The sequence below is a fragment of the Lemur catta genome, chromosome 17 (genome assembly GCF_020740605.2).
Source record: "Lemur catta isolate mLemCat1 chromosome 17, mLemCat1.pri, whole genome shotgun sequence".
Taxonomy (NCBI): Eukaryota; Metazoa; Chordata; class Mammalia; order Primates; family Lemuridae; genus Lemur; species Lemur catta.
In genome coordinates, this window is record NC_059144.1 from 19,814,257 (window position 1) to 19,831,023 (window position 16,767).

Genomic DNA, 16,767 nt, shown 5'->3' on the forward strand with positions numbered 1-16,767 from the left:
GATACAGCCATGCATTGCTTAATGACAGGGATTCATTCCAAGAAATGCGTTGTTAGGCAATTTCATTGTTGGGTGAACACCAAGGAGTATACTTACACAAACCCCTACACACCTAGGCTATATGGTACTGCTCCTAGGCTACAAACCCACACAGCATGTTACTGTACTGAATACTATAGGCAATGGTAACACAATGGTTAAGTATTTGTGTATCTAAACATATCGAAACACAGAAAAGGCACAGTAAAAATACAGTATTACGAATACAGTCTCATGGTACCACCATCATATATGGATCCATTGGTGACCAAAATGTTGTCAGGCAGCACATGACTGTATATTAACTTCGGAATTTTATCCTTGAACCAAATACCACATACTCTTCCTCCCTTCTCCCCTTTCACTCATTCGTTCACAGATATTCACCAAGCACCCACTGCAGACCAGGCACTATTCTAAGCATATCAGCTGGTAAGAAGCACTAGAAGAGAAAAATAAGCAGGGAATGGAGACGGGAATGGGGGCCTATGTTGCAATTTTAGACAGAGTGGTCAGAACTTCTGTTTTCTCATCTTTAAAGCTGAGTTTGCTTGCCCTGAGGTAGGACTGTTAAAAAGAATAATTTAAAAAAATGAGAAAATAGACATAAGCATCCAGGCACAAAGGCAGGAAAACTTTGTGACTACAGTTATACACAATGAGGGAAGAGCTCAACAATCCCTAAGAAAGTCTCTCTCCTCCTTGCTACACATCCAAATGCAGCCCCTCCATGCACAAGGCTGCTGCCTGCTCCTCCAGCTCTTCCAACAGGAATCGACCTTGAACTTACCTGTGCCCTACCCTCAATCACTACCTCACTCTGACATTCTCTTCACCATAGAGACTTTTCCTTCACAGCCTGTCCAGCATTCACTCTTTCAGTCATTGCTGATGCCTGTGCCTTCGGCAGGGTCTTGGCATCTTGTAAGCTCAAATGTCCCACCTGCAACACCACCATGATGCAGTGTTGTGCCCAGAATCAGCCTGTGATGCCCAGGCACCTGACTTCTTATGTCACTAATATCCCCACCAAAGTTTCTACCAGAGCAGCCTAAATGACAACTTCCCATATGGAAAACTGGAAGTCAGGAGTTCAGTGGTTAAGGTCTGGGACTTTGGACTTCCAACTTCACCAATTTTGGCTGTGCAACCATGAACAAGTTACCTAATCTTTCTTTGCCTCCATCTTTAAACTATAATAACAGTATCTACCTCCCCAGTTTATACTGAAGATAAAATGAAATGATGCCTGTGAAATGTGTGGCACAATGTCAGGCATACAGTAAACACTCAAACTGTGAGCTGGTATCAGCTGGTATCAGCTGCACAGCTTTGTCCTCACTGGTTCCTGCGTAGAGTTTTAACAAAGAAAGTGCGGAGTGAAAGAGACTGAGTGGTATGAGCAGCTGGGAAGAAAGCCGGACTTACTGCCTGAGACTTCTGGTTTGAGGGGACCACAAAGATATTCTGGATCTGCATCATGGCTGCAATGCTTAATATTTCCTGAGAACAGCCAAAATTTCCTATAAAACAAAAAGCATGTTTCATTTCAAGCATACAATGTGCCAGCGAGGAGTGGAAGACATTTTCCCACATTTTCCTTGCATCATACTGTAAACTAACATCATATATTTTATACAGTTTAATTTTTTAAGCTTATAGTATACAAATATTTTGCTATGCCAAGTGGAATGTCCTATATGTGACCCAGATGAACAGCAGCTTTGCAGGACTCTGAGAAAGGAGCTGCTATTCCACTCTGCAGCTGTAACACCAAGGGACTCTGCTGTAAGCCCAGGTGGGGTCCAGACTGGCCCCATCACAAAGGGCAGGTCAGCTCCACACTGCTCCCTACTCTCGTGTGGACGTCCTGGCAGTAAGCCTGAGAGAAAAAGGGGACAGGGAATATGTGGGTTGTGTCCCTTCTGCTGTTTTGCTGCTCCTAGCCTCTTCTATGAAGTGGCCTCCCTCTCAAAAGGGCTCATCTCAGCTGGGAAGCCCGAGGCACAGTCAGACCAGGACAGCACTCTGTGGGCTGTTGCTAGCACCTGGGAACAGGGTCCCCAGCAATTGACACCGGGGCATTCAGCAAACTGCGCCGCCTGTCCCGTCTCCCCACAGCCTCCTGTTCACGAAGAATGTGCTCCTCCAACCCCGCACTCAGAGTCCTGTTTTCCAATGTAAAGCTAAGGGCATTTGGTTGTTCTAAAACAAAATTATACTTAAACTTAACTTTCACCATGCTGGGTCTGAAATACATCTTTATAAATTGCCAGTTGATATAAAAGTTAGACAAAAGCAAGAAAATATTATCTTTCCTGGGGTAGCGGGGAAGACAAACTAGACTGTCTAGATGACTGTGATTTCTAATTATGAAAAGATCTCCAGGTTATGTATACTTTTATCCTAGAACTCATGTCCTCACAAAAATCTGAAGGGGTCAGAGAAATTGGAACCCTTGTGCATTGCTGATTGGAATGCAAAATGGTGCAGCCACTGTGGAAAACAGTGTGGCAATTCTTTAAAAAAATTAAAGTTAGTGAAGCCATTTTGGAAAAGAGTGTGGAGGTTCTTCAAAAAGCTAAAAATAGAATTATCATATTATATAGCAATCCTACTTCTGGGTATATATCCAAAAGAATTGAAATTGATATGTCAAAGAGATATCTACACCTCCATATTCATCTCAGCATTACTCACAATAGCCAAAACATGGAAGCAACCTAAGTGTCCATCAGTGGATAAGCGAACAAAGAAAATGTGCTGTGCGTGTATATACACAAAGAAATACTACACAGCCTTTAAAAAGAAGAAAATTCTGTCACTCTCGACAACACAGATGGGACTAGAGGACATTATGCTAAGTGAGATAAGCCAGACACAGAAAGACAAACACTGTATATTCTCCCTTATATGTGGAATCTAAAAAGTTGATCTTACAGAAACAGGGCTGGGGGAGGATGGGGAAAGGGAAGATGTTGATCAGAAGGTACAAAATTTCAGTTAGACCAGAAGAATAACTTTTAGTGATTTATTACACTGCATGATGACCACAGTTAATACTGTATTATTACAGTTTCCAAATTGGTAAAAGAATAGATTTTTAATGTTCTCACCACAAAAAAAAACGGTAAGTTGGTAAAGTGGTAGATATGTTGATTGGCCTGATTGAATATTTCTACCATGTATATATAGATCAAAAGATCACATTGTACCTCATAAATATATATAATTATTGTCAATTAAAAATAAATTTTTAAGCACCCTGGGAGGCTGAGACAGGAGGATGGCTTGAGGCCAGCAGTTTGAGACCAGCCTAAGCATGAGCAAGACCCCATCTCTACCAAAAACTGAAAAAAATTAGCCGGGTGAGGTGGCAACCACCTGTATCCCCTGCTACTCAGCAGGCTGAGGCAGGAGGATGGCTTGAGCCCAGGAGTTTGAAGTTGCAGTGAGCTAGGATGACGCCCTGCATTCTAGCCGTGGCAACAGAGTGAGACTCTGTCTCAAAAAATAAACAAATAAAAAATAAATAAAAATTAAAAAAAAACAAATTTTTAAAAATTTAAACAAATTACCATATGATTTAATAATTCCACTTCTGAGTATATACCCAAAAGAAATGAAAGCCAGGACTATAATGGCAAAAGGTAGAAGCAACCTAAGTGTCCATCCACAGATGAATGGATAAACATAATGTGGTATTATACAAAGTCAGTGGAATATTATTCAGCCTTAAAAAAAGAAATCTTGATACACATTATGACATGAATGAACCTTGAAAACATTATGTTAAGTGAAATAAGTTTCTCACAAAGTTATGACTCCACTTATATAAGGTTCCAAGAGTAGACAAATTCCTAGAGACGGAAAGCAGAATGGTGGTTGCCAGGGGCTGGGGGTGGAGGGTTAGTGTTTAATGAGTATAGAGCTTCAGTGGGGAAGATGGAAAAAGTCCTAGAAATGGATGGTACTGCTGCTGCACAACAATGTGAATGTACTTAATGTCACAGAATTATACACTTAAAAATGGTTAAAATGGTAAATTTTATGTGAGGTTTTTTTTTTTTTTTTTTTTTTTTAATCACAATTGTGCCCTCCTCCTCAGTGTACTCAGAATTCAGGGAAATAACTCCTCTGATAATCTAAATGAAATCAACGTGAGCCATCAGGCTCCACCCACCTGATTCAAGCAGCATTTTAGCGAACATGGGATTCAAAGGAAACTCTGCTATTCGCATGCCAAGCGGTTCGGTTAGGCGACAGTCTTTGTCCAGACCTGACATAAGAACAACAAAAGAAATCAGAAGGCATGTACTACTGTGCTGGAAGATGTACAATTGTTAAGAGAATAAAAGATGATGTATGTTCAAATGAAGGTATCCAAAAGATGATTCATGCACTAGCAAACTCAGTCTGACACCAAAGTGCTATTACATTAAAAGAAGAAAAGATCTCCACTGAGCTCTGAATATCTAATTTTAAAAAACTGATACTTCCAATGACTTTTCAAGGACTTAATTAGAAGGAAACAGCCCTGCAGCCTTCTCTTGCTCTCACTCTCCTCAATCCACAACAGCCTCACTTTGTTCTCACTACTCCACAGAGGTGCTCTTTCCAAGGACCCAACAACTAGGCAGTGCCAAAAACAAAGGCCATCTTCTGTCCAGTCTCCGGCAGCATCTGACTCTGTGACCACGGCTCCCATGACCCCCTACTCTCCTGATTCTCTGCCACCTTCCTTGCTGTCCCCCCTCCGTCCCCACCTGGATCATTTCCCACATCCATGACCCAACAGGCCACAGATGTGCCAGGATGGTATCCCATCCCTGTGCTCTTCTCATACGACATGAGCAAGTATAAGGCCAGCAACTCGGAATCTAAATGCTAGCCCAGGTCACTCTGGAGCCAACACCAGACCTGTTTATCCAACTGCCTCCTGGAGAGTCGAGAACTGGGCTGACTCCTACAATTCCCACCTTTACCTCCTTGTCTCTCCACCACCTGCCAATATCTAGGTAGTATTGGATTCCAAGACCCCTGAAATGTTGACTACTGTTTTCCTAACTAAAATGAATGCTGCAAAAGTTCAGAGTAAGACAGAAAAGGTCAGTTCTCTTCTGTTCCAACATAATCACCTCTTTGAAGGTGAAAATTCAGCTTGAAACTAAATTAAGCTGGGGATTTCCCTCTACCTTTTCCAACTTAGTACCGCAGTGAAGAAATAGGAGATATTTTAAAATTCATTCTGTTTGATTGCAGAAAAATCAGCCTAATGAGAAACTCCTATGCAGCCAATGTTTTCTCATCCTCATTTCAGATTATCCCAGGAAACCTTGCTTTCAAGTGCCTATTACTTGCTCAAGAACAGGGAAGAGAAACCTGTTCTGACACACACTCACTCTGGGCTAATCTTATGTAGACTCAGCAGAAGGCCTTTTACGTCACTGGAGATCTTTTAAATCAGTAATTGGGCTATTCCTTCATAGAGAAGTATCATAAATATAATGAATGAAGAAGGACCCCTACTTCACCTCACACCAAAATATTAACTCGAAATGGATCACAAACCTAATGTAAGGGCCAAAACTATAAAATTCTTTGAAGAAAGCCTACGAGTAAATCTTAATGACCATATGACCATGGATTAAGCAGTGACATTTTAGAAATGACACCAAAAGCACAAATGACAAAAGAAAAAACAGATAAACTGAGCTATACAAAAACTTAAAACTTTTGTACCGCAAACAATACTATCAAGTAAGTAAAAAGCCAACTCACAGAAATGGGAAAAATATTTATAAATCACATATCTGATAAGAATTTGTACCAGAATATATAATAAACTCCAACTCAATAAAAAAAAAGATAACAACACAAATAAAAATGGGCAAAGGATTTGAATAGACTTTTTCTCCAAAGAAGATAGGCAAATGGCCAATAAGCATATGAAAAGGTGTACAACATCATGAGTCATCAAGAAAATGCAAATCAAAACCACAAGATACCATTTCATATCCACTAGGATGGCTAAAACACAAAAGACAGATAATAACAAACGTTGGCAACAATGTGGAGAAATGGACTCTCATACGTTGCTAGTGGTAATGCCCACCAAAAACTTGTATGCTAATATTCATAGTAGCATTATGTACATAGCCACAGAGTGGAAACAATCCAAATCCCATCAACTAATGAACAGATAAAAATAACGTGGTATTTTCATACAACAGAATATTACTGAACAGTAAAAAGGGATAAACTACTAATACATGCTACAACATGGAGGAACCTTGGAAACATCACGCTAAATGAAAGAAGCAGCTATAGTTTGGATGTGGTTTGTCCCCACCAACATTCATGTTGAAATTTGATACCCAGTGTGGCAGTGTTGGTGGGACCTAGTGGGAGGTGTCTGAGTCACAGGGGTCCCTCATGAATAGATTAATGTTCTCCTCAGGGATAATGGATGAGTTCCCATGAGAGTGGGTTATTAACAGAGTCTGGCTCTCTCTTGCTTCTGCTCTCACCATGTGATCTCTGCACATGTCCATGCCCTCTTCCGATTTCTGCCATGAGTGGAGGCAGCATGAGGCCCTCAACAGATGCAGCTGCCCAATCTTGGACTTTTCAGCCACCAGAACCATGAACCAAATAAACATCTATTCTCTATAAATTATCCAGCCTCAGGTATTGTGTTATAACAATACAAAGTGGACTATGACAGAAGCCAATTTAAAAAAAAAAAAGACCACATATTATACGATCCCATTTATATGAAACATCCAGAAGAGCCAAATCTACAGTGATAGAAAATGTCTACAGAGATAGAACCAGATAAGTGATTGCCTGGGGTGGAGGGTGGAGGACAGGGAATGGGGAGTGAGTGCTTGGGTGAGGGGTTTCTTTTTTGGGTGATAAATGTGTTCTAAAATTAGATTGTGGTGATAGTTGCACAAGCCTGAGAATATACTAGAATATACTGAAAAGCCACTGAAAAGCCACTGAATTATACATCACAATTGAGTGAATTGTATAGTATATATAAATTATACTTCAATAACGCTGTTTAAAAAAGAGTAGCACTCAGAATAAATCTCAAAAAACAAAACCTCCACTAAAGCTTAATACCAAAGTGAACATTAAATCAGTTGCGGCACCACTCACAGAAGAGCCAGTACATCCAAAAGAGGTGGATTCAGGCTACGATTTTCTCTATCTTACGATAAATGCCGCATTTTCAAACAACAGTAAATAGAGGTTCCCTGATAACATAATGTTTCCTTGCCCAAACAATAACACAAGCTGGTAATGAACCCAGTTCTCCACAGACAACTCCAGGAATAAAATGGTGTTAGGGAGAGAAACACTGAGTTGCAGGTTCAAGACATGATAGGGGGGATGGAGAAAAAGGTCCAAGGAGGTAACATCTGAAATACTGGTAGGGAATCGCCAATCTCTGGCTGCCTCTTAGATACGAGTATGGCCCTATGATGGTTATTAATAGCTTTTGAACTGGCTTGCTGTTATAAACTCACAGTCATAATTGTCCATCATGTTCTATGAGTCTAATTAGGGTCCCAACTTCTTATTTCAATAAAGAGTATCATTAAGAAGATTATATATATGGGGAGAACCAATCCTATTCCTAAAGACACTAGGGGCCCTCAAGTGAATACAACCTAACATCACATAGGAGAACACGTAATAAAAGATAGGCATACCTCCCAGAGCATAGAGTAATTCCAAAGCTTGAACCATCGACTGCGCTGGAGGGGGCTGCAAACAAAACAAAAATCCTCCTAAATCAATTTCTTTGGGCAACAGACATAAAAATGTAACCATTTCCTGCTCAAATCCACTCTCTCCTCTAACATGCCCCTTACTTCCCAGCCTTCTCAGCACCCGTAGTATGATGCAGCCTGTAGGCTCAGCTTGATTAAACGCTTCCCCCTGAAGCCCTCCCTCAGCCTCCCCTCCATCAGAAGCAATGGGTCCCTACCTCAAAGTCCCTCTTCACTTCCCCTAAACTCTCCTCAACATTTCTAACTTTCATTTCACAGGCTCAACCTTCGACCACACTGGGAACCCCAGGATACTACGGCACCTGGGAGGCCTTATCTCTGCATCACCCAGAGCCCCATGCCAGGCCTTGCCTGCGGTGGGTGAACAGCATACATAGAATTTGAATTGCTGAAAATAAGAGAGAATGCTAGAGAACCCGAAGTTAAGCAAAGCTGATGCTGTGACGTTCAGTCTGATTCTCTGGATCCACACCTCCTCCTTTCTTTCTACAAATCCTTACTGAGCACCTACTAAGTGCCAGACATTATTATTTTCTTCTAAGTTATTTGGTTTCTATAAGCCAGGTAAAATTATAGTACTTTTTCAAACTGCATAGCTTTTTTTCTGAATGCATTCACATAACCAATGTATTTAAAGGATTGCATTGTTTCAGCTCAATTTTACAGATGAGGAAAGTGAATAAAAGTAAGTAAAAGACATTTGAACAAGGTCATAGACGCAGGTGGTAGCAAAACCAGCAGCTGAACTCACCTCATTTTTTCCAATCTATTTCCCCCACTTGGTTTGCCAAGGAACAAAGTAGAACTTTTAAAAGTTGTAATGAATGCACACCCATGTACAAACACTTACGAGGGCAGAAACTAAACCTATCTGATTCATTACACAGAGAGTATTCAACAAATCACTGTTGAGCAAATCATGTAAGTGATCCACAAGCCTCCCCTCAGTGCCATGAAATCTTTCTTTACAAAGAGCCAAAATGTACAACACCTAATGGAGGAGCTTAAACCCTCTGGGGATCTCTCAGGAATAGCAGAGCTCTGAATTAGGTTATAACGATTACAGAAAAAAACTAACAAGCTCCTCTCTGACTCCTTTTAAATCCCTGCCCCTATTCCCAGTCAATAATCACCAATCAAAAAAATTTACAGCCCACCCCACCCCAAAATCATATCCATAGTATGTTCACCTAAACACACACCAGTATTTCTCTAAATAATCCTCAGCTGACTTGGGATCATATAAACATTGTTTTAACATATTTGGAATTACTGTGTATGCATAATTTTAATTTGTTCTTTTCACCACGTTTTTCTATTCTCATTGTCACTTGTGTCCAAAGAAGCTTCACAATAATTACTTGGGGTAGCTGCATAACACTCCTTCATGGTTATACTCCACAAAGAAGTCAATTTTCTTATTCCTGGGCAATTGAGTTGCTTCCAGTTTTTCACAACTGTGAATAACACTGCTAAATATACAAAATCATGTGTACCCTGTGATTTCAACTATAAAAAATACAATTCACGCGAAAATGACTAGAAGGGACTATATGAAGATGAATTTGTATGTATTTTTTTCCATTTTTCAATTGTCCAAAAGTTTTGTTATGATTTTTGTTTATATTTTGAAATTTAATATAAAACAATGCTATAAGCTTTACCATATATACAAACTTTTTTCTTTTGAATTGTTTTTTCAAGAGCAATTTCCATGAGAAAAAATAGCAGGCATTTCTATAGCTCGTTAAATATTATCAGAAAATCCTGCATGAGGATAGAAACAGAGTATAAAACCACCAGCAATATAGGAAGAATTTACTTTTCCAAACTGCATCAGCTCTGGATTTCATCATTCTTCTTCACAGTTGATCATTTAATTAGTGCAAAGGCTTCCTCTACAGCTATCTCCGCGTGCACTCATCTCTCTCCTAGAGAGGCTCAATGTGTCCTAAAGTCAGTTTATAATTTGTGCTGTTTCTTTCCTTTAGATTTTTCTTAGTGGATGTTTGATTTACTCTAAATGTTGTATGTATTTTACTCTAAATGTTGTATGTACAAATGTTGTTTGTATTTTTTAAGATATTTATCTGTCATTTCTGCCTAAGTTTTCCTTTAATCTTACATGAGGCTTTTCATCAGCTTTTAAAACTATATGTACTGCTCATCTTTTCTTTACAATATCTTTCACTGCACACCAATAATCAAAGGGTACATTTTCTCTATACTTATGGTAAGCACACAACTACTTTCTTTGGAGGGGTTGGTATTTGTACATTCTGTTCTTTCATTCACCTAGTTTACCATGACGTATGACATTAGGGACTTTATTATCCAAGAATCCAGACCTGTCACACAATACCAATACAGTTGAGATAGAACAAAGAGTAAAAATGCAAGTTACAAAATCATAAAAATTGTAGAAGGAAATACAAGTGAATACGTATTAACTGATATAGATAAAATAAGTGCTTCATAGTAAGGCACAGTGGCACACACCTGTAATCCCAGCTACTCGGGAGGCTGAAGCAGGAGGATTGCCTGAGCCCAGAAGTTTGAGACAAGCCTGGGCAACACAGCAAGACCCCATCTCAAATAAATTAAAAAAAAAAAAAAGGAGTGCTTCATAAGCACAAGAATAGCATAAAGGCAAAGATAGAAAGATTGTACCGTAATATGTTTACAAAGTCTGCACATTAAAAAACAAAGAGCCAGTAAAATACAAATAACAGAAAAAAATAGCAAAAAATATTACAGACAAAGGTTAATCTCTTTAATATTTAAAGTATTCTTGGAAAGTCACTAATAAACACTAATTCTAACAGATAAATGACTTAACAATTCAGAAGAACTAAAAAATGGCCAATTAAAAATTTACCTTATAAGAAATCAAAAAAAAAAAAAGGTAAAGATAACACCCACTCCCTCTCTGGGCAATCAAATTAGCAAAGCTAAAAGAAAGAAACACAGCATGACAGGAGCACCATGAGCTGGACATTCAGGCACTGCTGGAGCTGACACAGTACAGCAATCTGGCCAAGTATCAAGAGCTATGACAAGACTACAGCCCTTTGACCCAATAATTCCACTCATAGAAACCTGCCTTAGGAAATGAGCAGACTTGCAGTCAGCCATAGGGTCTTCTTGCAGCTCTACCAAAGCCCTCGGGGCTCCCCCAGTCATGGTGCATCTAGGCCCTCTTGCATCTAGGCCTACACACAGACTCGCTGTCCTGGAATTCTCCACCCCTCCTAAGATGGTGAAATCCTACTTGGATTTTAGGTTTCATTTCAGACATGACTAACGAGGCCAGGGGCTCTTCCTCTCCGAGCACTGGGCACACTGCTCTGTAATTGTCTCTCTCCCCCAGCCGACAAGAACAGGAGTTAGGTAAGAATGGGAATTGTGGCTGCCTTATCTGGCTGTTTTCCCCCATACCCTGCAAAGTACACACAACACATGACCTGAGGAGTGGGGAAAAAAAGGAAAGATGGCATGCCCTACAACAATGTCCTGACATCCCCCATGAGCTCTCCTGCCTCCCTGTGGCCCCAGACGGCAGGCAGGACTTACCGACATGAAGTGGAACCTGAGGACATTGTCAATTCCCAGTGCTTTCAGCTGCAGGATGACAGGTGCCAAATTGCTACGCTGCATCTCAGGAACAGTAGATTCAGGCAACTTGTCAAAGGCTTCCTCTGAGGATAGGAAATCAGAACTGTTTGGGATCAAATGTCATAATCAAATGCAATCATTGTGCCAAAGGGACAGTTTTTCTTCTGTACCTTGAACAAGAGCTCTAAGATTCTAGGAGCAGATGCATATGATATTACAATATAATGTTGTTATTATATTTAAGAAAGACCATTCTATTTAAAAAATACTTTCGATAAATATATTTGAACAATACACCTTTACAAAAGTTTGTCTTTTTACTTTAGAATGCTGTTTTTCAAGTGCTTTTTGTCAGCAAAACATTAAACCAAAACAACAAGTGTTTGTGGACTCAGCATCGGTGCCCAGTTACCAGCATGTCTGCTTGGGGTAGAGAAGTCAAGGAGGTAAGAACTGTATACATAAGCTAAGAGCAACTTCAAAATAGCTCACCAAAATAGCAACCAAAATACAACAAATGACCAAATCTTGTAACAGGCAAAAACGGTCCAAATCAATGAGCCAGACACTCAACATCACACCCAGAATCAGATGCTGCCCCAAACACATTAAAGAATGTTTACATATCCCATCAGGAACAAAAAGTGACCTTAAACAGGAATACACATCACAAGACAGAGATGGGGCAGAAAAGGGGGTGGGGATAGGAAGAGACCTCAGGAGCCTCTTTATAAAAACTAGGCAAAAAGGGTGGGGGTGGGGCGGGAAGAGGAAGGAAGAGATTAAATCATTTTTGTATATGTTCAGAAAGCTTATGGATTACATAGAGAATGCTCCACCCACAAAATCCTCTCACATCAGTCAACATTTGAGCTGATGCACATCCTTCTTAAACAACACAAGGGTGGCCCAACTGCTGTTCAGAATATAAAGCTTTAGTGAACTAAAGAATTAAAAAACAAACCAAAAAAAAAGTGTCACGAAGAAACAGCACTATCACTGAAGAACATGAAAAAGGTTCGCTCTGAGAAACAACCAATGTTCTATGGACTGACCGATAGAAATTGCCAAATGCATGGGTCTAACTGGAAGGTTCTGGATGACAGGCAACAGGAGGAAGTTCCAAATGGGATACTCCCTTCAGTTTCAAGAGCATTTTGGGTCCAGCTTTTTGGTAGGATGACCACATTTCCCAAGCACTCTGCTGACCAAGGGAGAAGGGAAGTTACCAGACAAGAGGACGACCCTGCCGAGAAGATGCTCACAAGCAGCAGGTGTTTCCTGTGAGTCCAGTGACACCCGAACTCTCCTGAGGACAGGAGTATGGGAGGCATTGGGCCAGGAGCTGCAGGAGCCACAGCCAATCCCCTTGCAAAGCTTCAGTGATATGAAGAGACCAGACTCGGAGGAGGAACAGGCGAGGCCCCATGAGTGGTCCTCCCAAAGGGAAACGGAGGCTCAGGGAAGGAGGACAGCACAGCCAGCAGAAGGCACCTAGGGCAGCTTCAAAAGGGAGCGGCCATTTGAGAGTATTTAAAGGATAAGGAGGAGCTTTTGGGCAAACAGGAAAAACAGCCCGAGGAAAAGGTATCTAAGTGGGACAGGAGAGGAAAGCCCAAGAAGAGTATCATTCAACTAGGAGGCAAGTGGGTAGGTGTAGGCAGTTAGTAGGAGAAGATAAGGTGAGAAAAAGTCCTGGAAGGTTCTGGGAGACTGTGAAGGGTCTGGGGTCTGGATGCTAATGCACTCATTGCTGTCGGGTGGCACCTCCCCAGCCCCACTTCCACTAAAACTGCTCCTGCTACAGGAGTCAGTGACCTTTCACCCAAATCCACCTGCCTATCTTTAGCCCACATTCTAGTACATGATTTCTATGGTGCATGAAATGGTGCTGGCCCTTTCCTCTTTAAAAGTAACTTGAGCTCCTTAAAAGCTAAACACAGAATTATCATAGAACCCTGCATTACCCAAATGAATGAAAAGCAGGTATTCAAATACACATACATGCACATTCACTACAGCTCTATTCACAACAGCAAAAAGATGAAAACAGCCTATCAACAGATGAATGAATAAACAAATTGTGGTTTATCTATACAATGGAATATTATTCAATCATAAAAAGGAATGGAGTACATGCTACAATGTAGATGAACCATGACAATGCTAAGTAAAAGAAGCCAGACACAAAAGGTCACTTACTGTATGATTCTATTTATATGAAATATCCAAGAGATAAATCCATGGAGAAGGACAGATTGCTGATTGCCAGGAGCTGGGAGTAATAGGGAGAAACTGCTTCACGAGTAAGAGGTTTTACTTTGGAGTGATGGAAATGTTTTGAAACTATATAGAGGTGGTGGTTGTACAACATTGTGAATATAATAAATGCCACTAAATTGTTCACTTTAAAATGGTTAATTTTGTCATGTAAATTTCACATCAAATTATTTTTAAAAACAAAAGTACCTTGAAACTTTCTCCTCCTCTGCATTTCAGAATGTCTTTTAGTCCTGGCTCTCCTTTTCCCACTCCAGCCCTTCCTTCTAGCATCTTCAGTGGTTGCCCTTACTTCTCTGGCCTTGAGTTCTGCCTATTCCCTCCCTGCCAAAATTCCTTCCCTCTAAGTACTTGCACACTCCAGCCTTCTGCCTGGAGTGCTGAAATTGAGCTCCCCTGCTACCCCTTCACCTGGATAACTACTGAGCTGCCAATAAAGTGAGGCTCAAACACCACCTTGGACATGAAATGCTCCCCAGGTCCCCAGCAGGGGAACACTGGGCCTGTTCTCTGCTTCCAAGGCTCCCTATTTTTTATGGCAGCCCTACCACACCATAATATGATGCTCTATTTGTGGATTTGCCTCCACCACCAGACTGTCAGCCACGTGGCCACAGACCATGGCTTACCTATGCCCCAAATCTCCAGGCTCTAGCACCACACCCAGCACAAAGCAGGTGCTCTGTAAATATGTGTTAAAGAAAGAACAACATCAAAGACTGAACAAGGACAATGGTAATCAGAAGGGAAAGGAAGAGATAAAAGGCAGAGCTAAAACCCCTGGACCTTCTTCAGAAGTAGCTACAGCAACGGAAACAAACAGAATTAAAAGGAAACAACCCTGGACCTGGTGAGTGAGTGCAGATGGATACTGGAGACAGGAGGGAATAATCAGTGACCTAGAAATTGAATCTGGACAACTGGGGAAAACCTCAGCATCACTCCCCACAAAACAGAAGTGCAGAGGAAACAGCAGCTCTGGGCACATCATCACCTGTAGGAAAGGCTGTATTCAAGCTGGAAAGAAAGCTCCTAAGGGCTAGGAGAGTGTGTATCGGAATCTCATTCTGCCCCCTCAGAGCCTAGCGTGGTGCGTGGCACAAAGGAGTTTGCCAGCTGTTTGTTTTCTATGAAAGACTGTCAGGACAGACTCTCCATTTTAGCCCAGCAAAGATGCTCGGAATCAGAGGTAAAAGTGGAACCCAACGTGAGGCCCCACAGAATTCAGGGATCTCAGAACAGGAAAACACCCACTAAACCAAGAGAAAGGTAAGAAAGACAGGACCTGAGACAGAGCCCGTGCTCCAGGGGCACATGGCTACAAACAGGCCTGCGCCCAGGCACCATTTAGGTTGGAACAGGGATGGCAAACAGGTGGTGACCCGCAGGCCAGCTCTGGCCGACAGGGAGCAGTGGCAAAGAAAGGCTATGTTTGCAGAGAGGAAGGCGGTGGGGGTCAGGTCACACAGGGCCTTGTGAGGGAGATGTGGATTTTATGTTAAGTTCTACGATCAGGGTAAATATTTGCTGCCTTCTCCAATGCCCAGGCTGACTACGAGACCGTCCAAAACCCTTAAGGAAAGCCACGATAACCTGTATAAAGGCGGTAACATTTTCCCGAGCGGCTGCGGCCCCCACGTCCTGCTCGCTGGTTGGCTGATGCCTGGGACACCGGCACCACCACCAAGCATTCAATAGCTGTCCTGGGATTGTAGGCTCGGAGTTTCACAAAGCCACAGTCGATCACATACACGACACCGCTGATTGTGACGGAGGTTTCCGCCACATTGGTGGCCACGATCACCTAGGTGTCCCACAGAAAGAAGAGAAAGAAGTCATTTTACTCGTTTTACTCCTAACAAACAACTAAAAATGCTAAAAGATCTGATGATATTTACAATATTGTACAATCTGTGAGAGGCTGTTTGGTATATTAGAAAGAGCCCGAGTTTCAGAGCCAGGGTGACCCGGGTTTGAAGTCCCCCTAGTCATGTGACCCTGGACAAGTTACTTAACCTCCTGAGCATCACTTTCCTCACCTACATAATAATATTTACCACCTCCCCCAGGGTTGCTGAAGGGATTAAATAAGACATATACATAAATTGATCAGAGTCTACTACTTGGCACACAGTAAATATTCAACAATGTTAGTTTTTCCCTTTTGCACAACCAAAGTAAATCACCATCTTCATTTATTCACTCACATTCTAACTATTTTCAGAAGGTGTGCGCCTTGCCACACACTGTTCAAGGTGCTGGAGATGTATGATGAACAAGACAGATACGGTCCCAGCTCTCCCAGAGTTTACTCTGGCATGTTTGGGGTGGAAATGTGCTAAACATAAATAAGAAGTTAATTTCAGACAGTGACAAATATTATAACAAAAATTTGACCAGGTAATATGATGCAGCATACAATATGTATAATATATATTATAATATTGTAATAAAAGGGCATATTAACAGTACATTGGTTAGCCAGGGAAAGCCTCTCTGAAAGATGACTTTGAATGGAGACCTGAATAACAGGAACCAGCCAACCCTACAGAGATCTAAGTAGAAAAAACAGTTCAAAGGAAGGACATCAGAGCAGCCAGAGTACACAATAAGTACAAGATGAGGCCGGGGAGGGAGGCAGAGACCAGATCATGCATGGCTCTGGGCCACTGTGAGATGTTTGCATTTTATTCCACGTATTCTGGGAGCTGCCCCCATGGGTTTTAAGCAACAAAGGACATGTATATATGGCACTTAGAAATTTTCTCAGGTACTTTTTGTTTCATAAATCATCTTATAAAAGTCATTTTATAAATCATCATTTTATAAAAATCTTCCTAATATTTTTATATAGTAGAGAGTTAAGATTTTATGCTATAAAACTATCTAAAAGTTATCATTTATGTTAGACAGCTACAAAAACTGAGACCAGAGGTTAAATAACTCATGCCAGGGCACACAGCAACTCCAGGGCGGAATCCAGGACTCCTGATTGGTTGGCTGCAATTAATGTTTCACTGGGCAGACT

General features: G+C 41.2%; 1 protein-coding gene across 5 annotated transcripts in view; it reads right to left on the reverse strand.

The window, feature by feature from the left end:
• DHX35 (DEAH-box helicase 35) overlaps window positions 1-16,767 on the reverse strand; it is a 65,778-nt gene that overhangs the window by 15,442 nt on the left and 33,569 nt on the right. For all 5 annotated transcript variants that reach the window (XR_006729474.1, XM_045528574.1, XM_045528577.1 and 2 more), the window contains 5 exons: window positions 15,333-15,543; window positions 11,418-11,542; window positions 7,764-7,818; window positions 4,223-4,318; window positions 1,468-1,562 (listed from right to left, as the gene is read on the reverse strand). Coding sequence is in view for 4 of the 5 variants with exons in the window: in XM_045528574.1 (XP_045384530.1) it covers window positions 1,468-1,562; window positions 4,223-4,318; window positions 7,764-7,818; window positions 11,418-11,542; window positions 15,333-15,543 (582 nt within the window). In the remaining variant the exon portion in view is untranslated. The remainder of the gene's footprint in view (window positions 1-1,467; window positions 1,563-4,222; window positions 4,319-7,763; window positions 7,819-11,417; window positions 11,543-15,332; window positions 15,544-16,767) is intronic.